Consider the following 17,491-nt stretch of genomic DNA (forward strand, 5'->3'; position numbering starts at 1 on the left):
TTACGGGAGCGTGACAGGATGCCGGCTGGCTCCACAGTAACCCACAAAACTCACTCAGCCCCCGAAAAGGCTCCGATTTGTTTACACATCAGCTGTGCAGGCCCAGGCCCATCCATGTTCTGTATTCTTAGACCTCCGTCTTCCTTCTAAGCTGACATAGTACTGCCTCCTCCCTCAACAGATTTTGCATAAGCTTTTGTGAAACCAGGCACAGTGCTGGGCTCTAGGACTGCGGTGGGCGAGGGGGAGGGAGGTTGTCCTGGTGCTGTCGGGGCTGGCACCTGCTGTGATCTGCTCTGCACACTGCGGCCTGGCCTCCTCTTAGCAAGCTTCCCCTGATGCCTTGGGCCAGGCTCCACATGCCACTTGTCATTCCAGAGAGTTCAACTTCCTCTTCAAGGCTGCACAACTTGACAGGACAATACCTTTTATACTGTTAGGTCCTAATTATTATATGTGGTGTGTAGTAGGTGATCAAATGGCATTTGTCTGGGCCCGGTGCAATAGCCTAGTGGCTAAGGTCCTCACCTTGCACATGCCAGGATCCCATATGGGAACCGGTTCTTGTCCTGGCGGCCCCACTTCCCATCCAGCTTCCTGGTTGTGGCATGGGAGGGCAGTTGAGGATGGCCCAAAGTCTTAAAAATAAAAATAAAATTAAAAAATGGCATTTGTGGAATGGAAGAATGAAACTGTCTATTTCCCCGAGCATTGTTATTTCTTTTATTTGTTTTTTAAGGATTCCTTTATTATTATTTCTGTTATTCAAAAGACAGATTTATAGGACAGAAACAGAGACCATAGTGGCTGGAGATGTGCAGGTTCGCAGCTCAGAGCCTGAAGCCCCTCCCACGTCTCCCACGTGGGTGCAGGGCCCAAGGACTTAGACCAACTTTGCAGGATTGGAAGTGGAACAACTGAGACTCCAAGCGGGGATCCCACGGGATGCTTGCACTTGCAGGTGGGGGATTAATCTGTTGAGCATGCTGGCTCTAATAAATAGAAATTTTTTTAAAGATTTATTTTTATTGGAAAAGCAAACTTACAGAGAGAAGGAGATACAGAGAGAAAGATCTTCCATCATCTGGTTTGCTCCCCAAATGGCTGTAATAGCCGGAGCTGAGCTGATCTGAAGCCAGGAGCCAGGACCTTCTTCTGGGTCTCTCATACAAGTACAGGATCCCAAGATTTTGGGCCAACCTCTACTGCTTTTCCAGGCGACAAATAGGAAGATGGATGGAAGTGGAGCAGCCAGGACATGAACCAATGCTCATATGGGATGCTGACATGTGTAAGGCGAGGATTTAGCTGCTGAGCCTCTACCACGTGCCAGGTTCTGTTCTGGGGGGTACAGAGGGCAGTGTTGACTGATGGACTCCCTGCTCCCATGGAGTTTCCTCGTCATTTTGAAGACCGATCTGCTTTTAGGATAAATCCTTCTCATCCAGAAAATTCCGATTCTGTGTTCTAAAGACAAAAGGAGAAGTAGGGACAGAGAAGGGAGCTTTTCTCATAGCACTAGCAGAGCAAATTCATGAGCGATGGGTTTACCTCATGTTAGGGGAGCAGGCTGTGTGCCTTCCGTGCCCCAGATACTTCCGAAGATGCCCCGGGGGGCTGCTGGGGAGCAAGCCGACTTCAGGTAATCAGGCTGGATAGGCAGTTACCACTCTGCCAGAAGGTGATTATTACTGATTTTAATATAAAAAATGTTTTCCAGGGCCCGGTGCGGTGTCCTAGCGGCTAAAGTCCTCACCTTGAATGCACCGGAATCCCATATGGGTGCCGGTTCTAATCCCGGCAGCTCCACTTCCCATCCAGCTCCCTGCTTGTGGCCTGGATGGTCCCAAGCCTTGGGATCCTGCACCCGTGGGGGAGACTCAGAAAGAAGTTCCTGACTCCTGGCTTCAGATCGGCACAGCACTGGCCGTTGCGGCTCACTTGGGGAGTGAATCATCGGATGGAAGATCTTCCTCTCTGTCTTTCCTCCTCTCTGTATAACTGACTTTGCAGTTAAAAAAAAATAACAAAAAATGTTTTCCAAATTCCAAAGAAAAATTGGTGAACAGGCTTGTGACCTGTATTTTAAATGGGCCTGCCTGCCCGTGGTGCTGCACCACCACCAACCACCACCAATTTCTCTGGGAGTGGCCACTTGACCCAACAGCCCATAGTTTAGTGTCAGCAGTGACGGGAAGACACCACCCTCTCCCCATTCCTTTATTCAGTTAATTCTAAAGATTTTATTTATTTTTATTGGAAAGGCAGATTTGCAGAGAGAAGGGGAGACAGAAAGATCTTCCATCCACTGGAACACTCCCCAGTGGCCAGAACTGAGCTGATCCGAAGCAAGGATTCAGAATCCAGGAACTTCTCCAGGTCTCCCATGTAGTTGCAGCATCCCGAGGCTTTGGACCATCCTTCACTGATTTCCCAGGATATAGGAGGTGGAGCAGTCCAGACTCGAACCAGTGTCCGTCTGGAATGCTGGCACTGCAAGGTGGAAGATTTTAGCAACGTGAGATATTTCACCAGTCCATCTTCAGTTGATTCTTAACTAAAAGAACTGAGAAGGGATGTGAGCTTCCAGACATACTACTCCCTGGATGTTCTCAAGTCCTGGCACTTCCAGAAGCGGACCAGGGTCCAGGGTCTCTGGAGATTTGGTGGGGGGTGGGGAGATGGGAATGCCACGCTGGCAGTGCAGGTAATGTTTTTGGGTCCAGTGCTTCCTGCCTGAGTTGCTGTGTCTGGGGATAGAGCACATGCGGGCAGCACCTGATTTTATGAAAAGGAAGATGCAGTCGCTTCTTACCCTGTTGTGTGTGAAGTAGCTAAAGGCCGACACCATTACCCATTTCCTGCCAGACTTGTAAAAATGCAAATGATCACATTGGCTTTTCTCCTTTCTCTTTGAAGGAAATCTGATCAAGTTTACTGGATCACTTATCTTAGGGTAAGTGTCAGCTGTGAAGTCTTCTTCTGCTTAAGTTTGAAGTGCCAGAGGGCGCTTTAGGGCAGTGGAGAGGACAGACGATGGCCGTCAGCTCTTGATCTTTCCTGGGTCTGAGCATGAGGGAGGACTCTGGGCACCTGGCCCTGTCGCAAGGGCACAGTGCGCCTTTACATGACCTCGCGTGCCAAGCTGTGGAGTGGGTGAAGAAGTCAGAAGCAGCTGTAGTCACAGTTATTTTGGGGGATTCTCAGATCGCCATGAAGCTATCCTGGAAGGAGATGGCGGCTGACTGAGACAAGCCGTACCAGGAGTGTGGGAGTCGTGTGCTCGGCAGGTGCAGGGGCTGCCCGTTCCTGGAAGAGGGGATGGGGTTGTGTGGGGGTTGGATAGATGTTCAATGATTGCCTGATACTATGCAACTGTATTTGCCAGTACTTTTTTTTAACTAGGATAAACACAAAAGCAGCTTTTAGATGCAGGTTGTTTGGGGGCCAGCCGGGCTCTGGCCTTTCTGACTCACTCTTTTGCATCTGGGTGGAAACCCCGGGTCAGAGAGGGCACAGGACAGCTGACGTTGCCAAGTGCCGAGTCCAGGAGAAGCACAGCATCTCTGTCTGGATGTAGGGAGCATGGAGGTCAGTCTAATTAGAAAGAAAAGATTGTTTTCCCATTTGCGGGTAGGCATGTTTCAAATTTGACCTTAGGTAAAAATTTGACCTTGCTAAAGCAGACACTTTAGCATGCTGGTGATAAAAGTAGGAACTGGCCAATCTTGGAGCAAAAATTTGGCATTATCTGGTAAGACTGAAGTGGGATGGAAGTATGTTGGTCCCCATCTGGGCATGTGCACGGTGTGAACGGGTAAGCTGTGTAACAGCAGTGTTGGGATAGACTCAGACCTGCGCTGTCTTAAATGTCTGTGCTGGAGGGGGATACACGTGTTGGGGTCTCTATGCAGTGGGTAAAACACAGGCTGTGTGCAGTTACAGTGCAGGAGCTGTGTTTACATGCAGTGACTTGAATGAATCACAAAGACGAGGCTGAGCGAAGGAAAATATAGTGTATCTTCATACAAAATTCAGAATCAGGCAAAACCAAGCTCTGTTACTTCATAATGCATGTGTGTAGTTGATAAAGTTGTAAAAAAAAAAACAAAATTATTATTATAAAGATCAGAATAGTAATTACCTATTGAGAGGAGATGGGGGGGACTGAGCTGGGGAGGGATGCCCCGTGGGCTGGCGGCCTCCTGCCAGGCTTCTCGCGCTTGCCTGGTCTGCCACTAAGGAGGGCTGTGTGTCTGCACGTCACTGCACACACTCTGTTTCTCCAAGAAGCTCGGAGGAGATTGGCTCTGGCTGGGTTCAGATCCCGTGCTGATGGTGACTTTTGTTTCTCTTTAAGCGGCTCTTTGTTTCTCACCTATGAAGTTCTGGCCTTGAAGAAATCATTGACATTAGACACACAAGTGGTAGAGAGAGAAAAGATGAAGTCTTACATTTATCTGCATGGAGTCTCTTTAGATAAAAGAGAGAACCTTGGTGAGTTCTTTAAGGTATCCCCACCTTTGTGAAAAAATTCTAAAGTGTGTCCATTTAAAACTGTTAATAAGATGGCTTCAGCCTACTCTTATGAATCACCGAGCCTAAGGAAAACCAAGTCGAAAGAATTGTTGAAGACCGCATTTTAGGTTTCCTACTTAACCCATGTCTTCTAGAAGTAATTGAAAACCAGCAGGCTACTGTGGCCTAAACCTGAAATTCTCACCTTACTATGTCCGTCGGTCCAGACCCTGACTGTCGGCTTGGTGGGTGCAGACACCGGAGTGTCATTTAGCTCAGGGGTGTTTCTGTTTAAGAGGATTTAGTCATGCAAAGCAGACTCATGAGAGGGACCCAGCATCCTGTTAACTGCTACAAAGGCTAGAAAGCCTGCCATTGCTACTTAGCACATTCCACCTGGCGGCACCTTGGTCCTCGTTCGCAGATGCTGAGGGAGTCGGTGAGTGTTTCCTGGTTTGGGTTGCCTGTGAGTCACATCTCTGGCCCCTGCACTGCAGGCCAACCTGTGCCTGTTAGCACTGCCTGCCTGTAGAGCGGTAGGCCCCACTGCTGCCCTCGCTGTGGGCTGTCAGTCACCACGCTGCCCTGACACTGGAGGTTGTTATTATCACCTTCCTGGGTTTCTGTGAACTTGCATGTTGAGTTGCGATTCTGGTTACATAGATAATTGCTAGAGCTTGCTTTAATGTGGTCAGGCTTTATCTGCTTGGGAAGGTATCTTCCTGGTTGGTTCAAGATGGGCTGACTGTAAGGGACATTTTCCTGGGGTTCCTCTTATCCTCTCTTAGGGGTAAGAGGTTTTTGATAGCATACGTTAGTGTTACTGTTCTGTTTTTACTTTTTCCATACTTGGAGAAGCAATGCTGTTTTGAAATCTGGAGCTTGGAGTTCCCAAATGGTTTAGTTACCTTAATATCTTAATAGTGATAATAAAAGGCCAGAGATTCTATCTTGTAAGTTTTTTGTGAAGCAAAATAAAGTCTTATGGTTTACACCTTTCTCTTTGAAGTATTAAAGTATAACATTAAGAGTATGATCTAGAGTTTATTTAAGTTTGCAATTATTTTAGGATTTTTCTACCAGGCCAGAAAAGAACTTCACAAAGCAGTGAGAAAAGTTTTGGCAGTATCAGCCAAGATCTTCCGGAATCCATTTGCTGGTAAGTGCTGAATATCTAAAACATGGAGCAAAATAACTTGGAAACCTCGAGTGCTCTGAAATCCATTTGAATGATCAACCTGAAATTATTTTTTAAAAAAATCTCCTATAATAACATTTTTCTAGTTATGACCAATTGAGTAACGTTCTATTGATCATACTTTTAGGCTTGGTTTGACTTCCAGGGTCTACACCTCTGGCTGTTTCATCCTTTTCATCTTTCTGGATGTATTACTGTGAGAGAGCTAAGTAAATGCTGAGATTCAGTAAACCCTGTTCTTGTGTGTTCAGAAGTTCAAATTTGTTAGGAAATACCTCTCTCATGCTTTTTCATAATGAAAATATTATGTAAAAAAAGTGAATTTCACAGGCAAGTTTACGGATGATCTAACCTAGTGTCTTGAAACATTGTCATCGGAAGGAGAAAATGTAGAAAAATGTGTTAGAATTACAAGAGACTAAAGACATTTCAACATGAAAGATGTTTTGAAGGAAATTTGGAAATGGAGTGAGGCTGGATGACTTTGGTAGGTGTTGGTTAGTGGTCTTAGGAATGGTGATGGCATTGTGGGTAAAGTCTGCTAATCATAGCCAGGCGTTAGGGCTGACCTGAGAGCAGTGCCCGTGTGTGAACGGACCCTCCCGTGGAAGTTCCACATGCTTGGCAGTGCCCATCTCGGAAGTGAGACAGAGCATGCTGTCGCGCCTGCTCACCTCAGCTGGATTCTTGGCTTTTCTATTTGCCAAGAACCGTTTAGCACAGTGGATGTGGAAGACCATGAGTGTGCTGTGTGGCTGCTGCTGCGGAAGAGCAGGCTGGATGACAAGGCTGCGCGCCTGGAGGCTGTGCAGGAGCTGTCCGAGGCCCACCACTGGCAAGGTACGGGCCGGCCAGGGCCGCCTCTGGCTCGCCCGCCCTCCTGCCCTTCCCCCTCGCGCCCTCCCTTCCTCCCGCCCTTCCTCTTTCTTTTCTCTTTCTCTCTCTCTCCTTTCTTTCTTCCTTCCTTGTTTATTTCCTTCCTTCCCCACTCTTTCCTCTCTTTTTAAAGACTTAATATTTATTTGAAAGGCAGAGAGACAGAGAGAGATCTGTTTGCTTATTTCCTCTCTAAATACTCTTAACAGCTGGGCCTAACCCAGGCCAGAGCTAGGACCCGGGACCTGGGAGCCAGGAGCCAGAAGCTGGGGGCTTCTTCCCGGTCTCCCACATGGGTGCAGGAGCCCAGGTACCTGGGGTCTCCTCCGCTGCCTTCAGGTACATTAGCAGGAAACTGGGTTAGAGACACAGAGTGGCCAGGACTTCCTCTGTGATACAGGATGCAAATGTGCCGAGTGGCAGCTTACCTTGTTGTGCCACAGTGCACAAACCTGGCTATTGATTTCTGACCTAAATTAGAAGGGAATTAGATTCAGTAAGGGAAATAATTTGGATATATAGACTCATGTTTAAGAAGTATTTTCAAATATCTATGAAGCAGTTCCAGTGGGGAAGGATGAGGAAAACACCTCAGCCAGAGAACAGCCCTAAAACTGACATGTTTAATTGTCTGTCTGTTGGCCTATGTGTCTGAATAACTTTTCAGCCAGAGCCAAGTTTTATCTGTGTACAAACAGGGGTGCTTGAAGAAGTTTGTGGAAGGGCCTGGTGTGATAGCCTAGTGACTAAATCCTTGCCTTGCATGCTCTGGGATCCCATAGGGGTGCTGGTTCATATCGCAGCTGTTCCACTTCTCATCCAATTTGTGACCTGGAAAAGCAGTCGAGGATGGCCCAACACCTTGGGAGACACGGAGGAGGCTCCCGGCTCCTGGCTTTGGATCGGCCTAGCTCTATCATTGTGGCCACTTAGGGAGTGAACCAGTGGGTGGACAATCTTTCTATATCTCCTTCTCTATGTATCAGAATTTCCAATAAAAATAAATAAATCTCTTTGAAAGAAGTTTGTGGAAAATAGAATTAAAAGACTAATTTATTTTGATGCAACAAAATATCAAAATTCATTTTTATAACTCATTTTCTGAACTTTCTTTTAAAAATACTTGTTCCTTTTTTTAAAGATGTATTTATTTACTTGAAAACACAGCTACAGAGAGAGAGAGAGAGCTCTTCCATCCACTGGTTTATTCCTTAAATGGCCATAATGGCTGGAGCTGGACCACTCTGAAGCCAAGAGCCAGGAGCTTCCTTCATGTGGGTGCAAGGGCCCAAGCACATGGGCCATTTTCCACTACTATTCCAGGCGCATTAGCAGAGAGCTGGATTGAAAATGGAGCAGCTGGCACTTGAATTGGTGAGCAGATGGGCTGCTGGCACCTTGGGCATCAGCTTAACCACAGCATTGGCCCCTCTTCTCTGCCTCTGTAATAAATCTCTCTCTTTTTTAAAGTGCTAGTATGTAATTTTGGGCTGGTATTGTGGCTCAGGAGGTTAAGCCAGCTGTGATGCCACCATGCCATATGGGAGCTGGTCTGAGTCCTGGCTTCTCCACTTCTGATCCAGTTCCCTGCCGTGCCTCAGGAAGCAGTGAAAGATGGGCCAAGTGCTTGGGGCCCTGCTGTGCATGTGGGAGACCTGGGTGGAGCTCTGGCTCCTGGCTTCAGCCTGGCCTAGCCACAGCTGTCGCAACCATTCTAGAAGTGAGCCAGCAGATAGAAGATTTCTTTCTTTGTCTCTCCTTCTCTCTCTACTTCTGACTTTCAAATACATAAATCAATCTTTTTAAGAAAATGAAGAACTCATGTGGCTAACCAGTTTTTACATTTGTGCTTCCATATTGCTCCCCAAAGCTAGTCCGGGCCCTGGTCCCTGGATAGACACGGAGGAGCCCTGGCTTATGAAAGGTTGGGTCTTTAATTTGCTGTCAACACAGGTGTAGTTTTGAAAAATAGCTGGGCGATTTTACACGAGAACATTTTCAAAGAGTTTGCTTTTTGAGTCCTGCACGAGCGTGAGCTGATTTGCTGCCCTCACGTTTCGCCCCAGAGTACCAGTACAGGATCGTGGCCCAAGCCTGTGATGCCAGGACGCTTATCGGTTTGGCACGAAGCAAAGAGACTGATCTTCGCTTTTTTCTCCCACCACCTCCTTTGCCATCCTTAAAGGAAGTAAGTAAATAAGGCAATCCAGACAGTGAGCAGTACTTTAATATGTCATCTTTACTCTGGGTGCAAAGCCAGCTTGCAGGAAGCAGTTATTGGCTCAGCGTGGAAATGAGCATGTCAAGCTGAAATCGTGCTTCTCAGGGGAGCGTCAGTCCCTCCCACCCCCGTGTGGGCAGTAAGGCGTGAGAGTGTGTGTACCCCAGGGGTGGAGAACATCTGGTCTGCCAGCTGTGGAAGCCTGGGGAACTTGTTTGGTCTGGGCCTGCCAAGGCAACCGCAGGTGGAACTTAAAACTTGGTGAATCTACAGCAGCCTGATTTGTAGGTTGGTAAATTTGCATGGCCCTGAATAGTGTTTAATAAAAGATCCCTATGGCCCTGAGCAGTGAGTAACTTCATGATCTAGGAACTCCTGTAAGTTGGCTGCTTGTTGTAAATTTGCTGCGAATTGAGTTTTCCCAGCACAATTGACAGTTTGGTAAGAGGCTTTCTGGGCCCTGCAGGTGTTGGCAGCACAGGTCACGTTCCCAGTGGTGACAACCAAAGGCATCTCCAGACATCGCTGTTCCCTGGGGCACAGAATAATGCCTGGTAGAACCACTGCCAAGGATCTAAAACCCCTTTTTGTTTGTTTCATTTTCTACATAGGCAGGCCGGTATGCTCTTTCTCCCTATTAGCAATAAACTTTGGACAAAAAAAGGAGAGAAAATATGAGATAGAAATTGTGAGAAAAAAATGTAGTAGTAATAACAGTATATATATATAAAAAAAACAGTTGTTCTGGTCAGAAGGGGTGGAGTAAGTCACTTTGCCTGCACGTGTCAGGAAGCCGGCCTGAAGTGAAAACCGAGGCTTCTAGTTACTGTAGGTACTCCAGACTGAAGCAGTGGATGCAGAAGTGTAGAATTTTCCATGACAATACTGTTCTCTGACCTCGCGGGGTGATTGTTTTCAAGGTTAAAAGCACTAATTTGTGTGTGTGTGTGTGTGTATTTCTTTTGCTGTGATTCCATGGGGTGCTGCTGCTGTGCTGTGGGCCACGCTCCCATGTGATGACCTTGTGTGTCCATTGCTGCAGGATTCTTCGCTCGAAGAGGAGCTCAGGCAGCTGCTGGCCTCTCTGCCTCAGACGGAGCTGGATGAGTGCATCCGGTACTTCACCACCTCGGCTCTGAGCGAGAGCAGCCAGAGTCTGGCAGCTCAGAAGGTTCGTTTGCTTCCTCATTCAGCCACAACCTCTGCCTCCCGGGTCAGACTGTCGCCGAGTGTGCAGGAGAGGTGCGGGCCACCACAAGAGCTCTCCCTCTGCTTCAGAGACCATCGGTGGTTTCCCAGCAGGTCCTCTTCAAGTGCACCTGAAAGGATGCCCGGCAGGTAGTCTGCAGGATGTAGAATACTGTTGAGCTGCCAGGATGTGCAAGAGCTGTCCCAGCCTTGCTTGTAGCTGCAGCTCTGTATTTGAGTGTTGAATTCTCTGAATGTGTGGAAGGAACCCAAACCCTGGCTGAGCTCTTGCTCCCTTAGTCTGGCTCACATCTCGGTGAACGACAGAGCTTCCTCCCAGTCACTAAGCACAAGACTACGGGTTCTGCTTGGCCACTGCCTCCCATGCCCAGCTACTTACGGTCCCTGCGCGTGTCCCTTTGGAAGAGTCTTGCATCCGTTTCTCCACCTTGCTTTAGCTGTCTGCTCTCTGCATCATCATCTCTACTGGGATACCCTGTTTTCCACATTGATGTATTTCCTTGATGAGTTGAAAACCTCTTTCACAGTTCTGTATTTTTTTAAATGTAGTAGGGTATCGCTGTGTTTGGGGTGGCATTGATTTTTGAGCAGATTGTTTTCTTTCAATGAAAGAATTGCTGATTTGAAAGGTAAGTGACAGATCTACAGTCTGCTTGTTCACTGCCAGATGCTAGCACTGACTGACGCCAGGAGCCAGGAGCTCATCTGGGTCTACCGTGTGGGTGGTCGGGAACTAGTGACCTGAGCTATTGCTTGCTTCCTGGGAAGCATGTTAGCAGGAAGCTGGAATCAGGAACTGAGTCAGGACTTGAATCCAGGCATCCAGCTGGGATGTGGGTTTAACCATTAGGTCAAATGTTTGCCTAGGTAGTTTACTTTTGCTCAACTGCTTGTGAATTTATCTCTACAGAGCAGTACTTGTATCACTTCTGCTGGATAGCTTGAGAGTATCATTTTTAGAGAGCTCTGTGTTTCTTTCTTAGTTTGGAGTTCTCGTTGCATAGAAGTAAGACAGTAAAAGCAGGTGCCTCTGTTAAGGTGTGGTTCTGGAGTTGTGATTTCTCCCAGCTCACCTTGCAGCTCCTTCTGCCACCTGCAAGTCTGAGCAGGAACAGGCTGTTTTGGTGTGTGTGGGGGCTGGTGGACAGTCATGCTAGAGCCAACCCTTTCTAGGGCTGGGCTTCCTGGAGGCCTCAACCTGCTCTCCACAGAGTGGGGCACACCTGGCACCCGCAGTCCTGAATCCCATCTCAGAAGCTGCAGGCTTTTCATATTTTTTAAAAATGTGTTTGACTTCTTTGAACGGCAGAGGGACAGGGAGATGTTTTCCCATCCGCTGGTTCACTCTCCAAATGGCTGCAATGAGCAGGACTGGGCTGAGCTGAAGCCAGGGGTCAGGCGCTCCATCTGGGCCTCTCAGGCGTCAGGTGGCCCGGCTCTGGGGAAGCCTTTGTTTTCAACAGGAAGCCACCCCTTGCTCTTGTAGGTTCTTCCTGCCCTAGCATGTGGATCAGCTGCTCTTCCGAGGTACTTCTTAGTAAAGGTAGGATCCAAGTCATAAAGCCAGGTGTTGGGTATACACGTTAGCAGGGAGCTGGATTGGAAGTGGAGCAACCGGAACTGAACCAGCATTCATATGGAATGCTGGCACCACATGCGGTGGCTTAAGCTACCACACCATGCCACAGCCTAGGCCCTGTTTTGTGTATCTGAAATGGGTTGCTGTCAGTTGTTGAGTTTTTCATGTGTTCTCAGACACATGGTTAGCACATAGTTTCCCTCTTTGTGACTTATCTTTACGATTTCTCAGTAGTGTTCCACACGCATTTTAAGTTTTGATTAAAGTACATTGTGGGTGTGCTGTTTCCTTGTGTTGCCTTGTGCCGTCTGAGTTGCATCGGAGAAACCACAGGCCTCTCATTCTGAGTGGTTTCTTACCCACTTCCTTATCCTTCCCTTTACTCTCTTAGGTGCCCTTCCCATCGGGCACACAGAAGCCAGGGCAGAGCCTCCTGCCAGCAAGGCTGTGTTATATCAGAGAGTGTCAGGCTGGCCGGTCAAGGCTATTTATAGACACAGTTGTGTGGCCACAACCACGGGGACTGGGCTACACCCCTCTGTTCTGTCTCCGTGGTTCACCTGCCACATCCCTGGTTGCACCTTTAAACTTTTCTGCCTTACCCATTACTTTTTTAATGTTGTCATTCCAACATTCCTATACATTTATTTAAGAATTTGGAGGGTTTTTTGTTTGTTTGTTTTGTTTTGTTTTTTGCACTCATAAGATTTGGCATGTGGTATTTCTGAGATCTTTATAGATATGTTTGCTCTGGTTATGCTTTTTTTGTTTTTTAAAAACAAAAATATTAAATATTAAACAATATTAAATATTAAAATTAAAAATAGGTTTCAATCTATTCTTCTCAGTGCTGACTGACTGATAGCATGGAAAAGAAGGCAAAGATTCTGAGTTATTATATCTTTTACAATGTGGCTCTGGAATGTACATTACAGAACAAATAGGCATATTTGGTCTTTAAAAAAAAATTGAGAGAGAGCTCAGGTGACGGGAAGATGCCAGACCATGGTGTTGTGTATGTGGGAAAGGCTGTCCCTCCTGCCGTTCCCTGTGTGCTAGAGAGGGTGGCCTCAGAAGTCCCGACGGCGGGGGCCTTTTGAGAGCCGGGCATCTTCAAGCCTCGAGCAATACTGTGTTGGAGAAGGCGTGAAGAAAATCTGACCAGAAATTACTTGGAGCCCTGGACCTTGTAACTTGACTCTAGAACCTTCTACATCCTAAGTGTATTTCCTGGAGAAAACGCTGGGCTTTCTGTACGGATGCTTGAAAAGACTTCCTGGCAGTTACCTCGTTAGCCAGACAGCTGTCTGAGAGTCTGCATTTAGGGTCCAGGTTCCAAGGTGAAGCTTGGAGGAGACAGAAATCCATATCCCCCTCCCCCATCTTCCCACGCCTCACTCTGTCCCTTTGTCTGCCCCTCCCCCCCACACACATAAATGACAACCTGTGTAGACTCTACTCAGCACCTGCTCGCACACTCTCCCTTAAGGACTCAACTTACAGACTGGTACACATCAGTATATGGAAAAACTCGAGTATTTTCATTGAGTGTTTGAGAAGCAGAGGCCCAGGGAAAGACAGAGCTCTCATTTGCCATTCCGCTCTCCAGGTGCCTGCAGTATATAGGACATGGCTGGGCTGATACTGGGCACTCAGTGTGGGTCTCCCATGTTGGGAGCACACCATCTGCTGCCGTGTGCTAGGTCTGTGCTAGTGGGAATCGGGCTCAGGAGCTGGCAGTTAAACCCACTCCTGTGGAATATGGGCATCTCAACTCATGCTTTTTTTTTTTTTTAAGATTGATTGATTTACAGTGTGGAGTTAAGGGAGGCAGAGAGGAATATTTCATCTGTTGATTCACTTCCCTAAATGGCTGCAGCAGCCAGGGCTGGGCAAGGCCCAAGGCAGGAGCCAGGAACTCCATCCAGGTTTCCCATGTGGGCTGTCTTCCACTACTTTCTCAGGCACGTTGGCAGGGAGCTGGATCAGAAATGGAGCAGCCAAAATATAGAGCAGTATCTGTAAGGGGTGCTATTGTTGCCAGTGGCAGCTTAGCCCACTGTGCCACAATGCTGACTCTTTAACTCATGTTTTAACTACTAAACCAGACACCTCTCTCCTCAGCTGCATAGCACGCGTTGCGCGCCCCCCTCCCCTGATGGAGATGAAGTGGCTTTCAGCCCTTCTGTTGTCATCGGCCATCCACAGTGGATGAGCGTGGGCGTCTGTGCCTCCACCTGAGTGTGGGATTGGAAGGTGCTGCTCTGACAGTGGCTGCCGGGCTGTCCTCCAAGCAGGCTATGCTGTGTGTATGGCCAGTGTCAGGCTTGTTCCCTCAGGAGGTCGCCGTGGCAAGAGGAGGAATGCGAGTGGCATGAGTGTTGCTTGCACAAGTGGTATGGTTGTTCTGCGCCTTTGTTGGTTTGCTCACTGCCGGCGGGTGGCGTGCTGTCGTTGACGGCAGCCCTTGAACCAAGCTGAGAAGTTTCCATTCTCCCCTCAACATGTTTTCATATCTATTCGGAATAGTTTTCACTTCTTTGTTTCACAACTCATCTGACTATTCTTTATTCTTTTATGAATTTGAATTCCAACCTGGGAAGAATTAGTTCACATGTCATATTGTCGGTGTCTAATCCATCCAGCAGTGTTTTTCTTTCTTTTGTTAAAAATATTGGTTATTGGGCCTGGCACGATAGCATAGTGGTTAAGGTCCTCACCTTGTGTGCACTGGGATCCCATATGGGCACCAGTTCTAATCCCGGCTGCCCCACTTCCCATCCAACTCCCTACTTGTGGCCTGGGAAAGCAGTCGAGGATGGCCCAAAGCCTTTGGACTCTGCACCCATGTGGGAGACCCGGAAGAGTTCCTGGCTCCTGGCTCCAGATTGGCTCAGCTTCAGTCGTTGTGGCTGCTTGGGGAGTGAACCATGGGACGGACGGAAGATCTTCTTCTCTGTCTCTCTTCCTCTCTGTATATCTACCTTTCCAATAAAAATAAAACAAATCTTTTTAAAAATGTATTGATTATTTTACTTTAAGTGTATTCTATTAGCATAATCAGAAAAATAACCCAGTTTTGGATTTTTGAGAGAATAGGAGAACACTAAGAGCGACACTGGGGTTTCTTGCTCGGCGAGGAAGCACGGGTGGGGCCGGGCTTTGAGACAGGAGGACGCTGGAAACGATGTCAAACAATGGGAAGAAGCTCAAAGGTGAAAAAATGAAAAAATCACTCTCCTGGGAGCAATTCCATGTGCTTCAATTCTTTACACTTCCCTTTAAGTTTCGACAGTGTTTTGAGATTAAAAAAAAAAAAGTCTGGGGACTTTTCTGTTGAGAAATTGTTGTTTTTCCCTGAACTCTGTAATGTCTTGGTTTCAGGGTGGCCTTTGGTGCTTCGGAGGGAACGGCCTTCCTTACGCTGAAAGCTTCGGCGAAGTCCCTTCAGCCTCAGTGGAGATGTTCTGTCTAGAAGCCATGGTGAAGCATTCGGAGGTAATACACACGTTTTCCAGCAGGGACTTTTGTGATTACATCAAAACAACAATACTATATAGGCTGATTCATGCAAGAAAAGTAATCCTAGCTCACTGGAAAGGATAATTTTCAGTTGTTTGAAAATGTCTGCCTTTTCCCTTTTTACTTGTTGGACATGATAATCATGACTAAGCACCATTATATGAGTTTCATTTATGCTAAGTTTTTTTTTTTAAAGATTTTATTTTTATTACAAAGTCAGATATACAGAGAGAAGGAGAGACAGAGAGGAAGATCTTCCGTCTGATGATTCACTCCCCAAGTGAGCCGCAACGGGCCGGTGCGTGCTGGTCTGATGCCGGGAACCAGAAACCTCTTCCGGGTCTCCCACGCGGGTGCAGGGTCCCAATGCATTGGGCCGTCCTCGACTGCTTTCCCAGGCCACAAGCAGGGAGCTGGATGGGAAGTGAGCTGCCGGGATTAGAACCGGCGCCCATATGGGATCCCGGGGCTTTCAAGGCGAGGACTTTAGCCGCTAGGCCACGGCGCCGGACCCTGTGCTAAGTTTTTCTATGAATAGGTTTAATCTTGGTTGCACATAAAGAATGCCGGGTAAACGCGGCATTCACCTTTGAGCTCTGTGTTCCACTGCCTTCTGCAGGTCGTTTATACACAGAGTGTGATCAGTATGATCACTCAAACAGCTGCCAAAGATGTGGCGAGAGAAGAAAAGGGTATGTTAGATGACTTTTTTTTGCACTATAAAACCTATACTATGATTTTCAAAGTTTTTAGCATTATGGCACCTTTTTCATGATGATTATAGTTTAATTTTTTTAAAGATTTGTGTATTTGAAAGGCAGCATTAGAAAGAGGCGGGGAGAGAGGTCCTCCATCTGCTGGTTCACTCCCCAAATGGCTGTGATAGTGGGGCTAGGTCAGGCTGAAGCCAGGAGCCAGAAGCTTCTTCTGGTTCTTCCACATGGGTGTAACGGCCCAGGCCCTTGGGCCATCCTCCTCTGCTTTCCTAAGCCGTTAACAGGGAGCTGGACTGAATGGGAGCAGCCAGGAATTGAACTGGAGCTCATACAGAATGCTGGCATTGTAAGTGGCAGTTTACCCACTAAACTACAGTGCCAGCCTCACACTTTAAAAGATAATATCAGCCTTATGCTCACAGGGCACAGACAGTGCCCGGGCAGTGGGGCATGTGCACGCTCCCTGCTTGCCTCTTGTCAGTGTTGCCTGGTAGAGCTGGCGTGCAGGGCAGCGTTGCCAGGTGCAGCCTGTGTCTCTGTTGAGGTTGGTGTGAGGGGTTCACTCCTATCACTCCACATCACTAGAGCACCAGCCTAGAGTTTCCAAACTTCTTACTTCTGGGAGCCACCCCATGTGGCTTGCAAGTGTGATGTTTTCTGGCCACTCTGTTCCCACGTGAGATGAAGAGCCGAGCTTCAAGCCGGGGAGTGCAGGGCTGTGAGCAAGAGGGACGCTGGGAGGCCAGCCCAGCTACTATGGCTTGGGGCAGTTTCTGCAGCAGTGGGCTGTTGTGAGGACAAAGCGCCATAGATGGCATGTGACAGATCCAGGTAGTACATGTCTTGCTGAAAGATGTCTAAAAGGCATGCTTTCCAATGTACTTAGAGTTGAAAAAAAAAGACATTAAAAAACCATTTAGGGGCCTGGCACAGTAGCCCAGTGGCTGGGTCCTCATCTTGCGTGCACCAGAATCCCATGTGGCCACTGGTTCATGTCCTGGCTGTTCCATTTCGCTTCCAGCTCCCTGCTTGTGGCCTGGGAGAGCAGTAGAGGACGGCCCAAGGCCTTAGGGCCCTGCACCCGCGTGGGTGCAGTTCGAATCAGCTCAGCTCCAGCCATTGCAGCTTGGAGAGTGAGCATTGGACGGAGGATCTTTCTCTTATGTCTCCTCTCTGTGAATCTGACTTTCCAATAAAAATAAATAAATAAATCTTTTTAAAAATTTATAAATGAGAATGATCCCATCTGTGTGACGTGATTCCATATCAGTAACAGACAAGGCTGTACCCACTGTGACATTAATTACAATAATTAATTAAAAACCTGTGTCAATTTTGGTTCTCCTCTCGCTTCCTTTTCTTTCTCTTTTTAGCAACCGAAGTCCCATTTTCTTCAATGTTTCATTTTCTAAAAAAGTATGTTTGCAGCTCCTGAGCTTTGGGCCAACCCCAAGGCCGTGGGCGTCATGTGTGCTGGGAGTAGGGCGCAGGTAGCGTGTGCTCCCATCTGCTCGAGTCCCTGTGTGCCGAGGCACAGCCCTCCGAGTCACAGCCAGGGGTTGTAAGCCCCAGTCTCACTCTAGACACCAACAGCTTTGTCATAGAGGAAGCAGGCGCTTGGTAGAGTGACTTCAGAATAAGGCTTGGAAGTC

At 47.7% G+C, this 17,491-nt stretch overlaps 1 protein-coding gene across 2 annotated transcripts in view; it reads left to right on the plus strand.

Moving 5' to 3' along the window:
- The window catches only part of SERAC1 (serine active site containing 1), a 37,535-nt gene that overhangs the window by 8,996 nt on the left and 11,048 nt on the right, over window positions 1–17,491 (plus strand). For both annotated transcript variants that reach the window (XM_058661538.1, XM_004595451.4), the window contains exons 3-9: window positions 2,920–2,956; window positions 4,361–4,497; window positions 5,588–5,677; window positions 6,425–6,556; window positions 8,659–8,780; window positions 9,856–9,984; window positions 14,986–15,099. In XM_058661538.1, the coding sequence (XP_058517521.1) occupies window positions 2,920–2,956; window positions 4,361–4,497; window positions 5,588–5,677; window positions 6,425–6,556; window positions 8,659–8,780; window positions 9,856–9,984; window positions 14,986–15,099 (761 nt within the window). The remainder of the gene's footprint in view (window positions 1–2,919; window positions 2,957–4,360; window positions 4,498–5,587; window positions 5,678–6,424; window positions 6,557–8,658; window positions 8,781–9,855; window positions 9,985–14,985; window positions 15,100–17,491) is intronic.

This window comes from Ochotona princeps, chromosome 1 (genome assembly GCF_030435755.1).
Source record: "Ochotona princeps isolate mOchPri1 chromosome 1, mOchPri1.hap1, whole genome shotgun sequence".
Taxonomy (NCBI): domain Eukaryota; kingdom Metazoa; phylum Chordata; class Mammalia; order Lagomorpha; family Ochotonidae; genus Ochotona; species Ochotona princeps.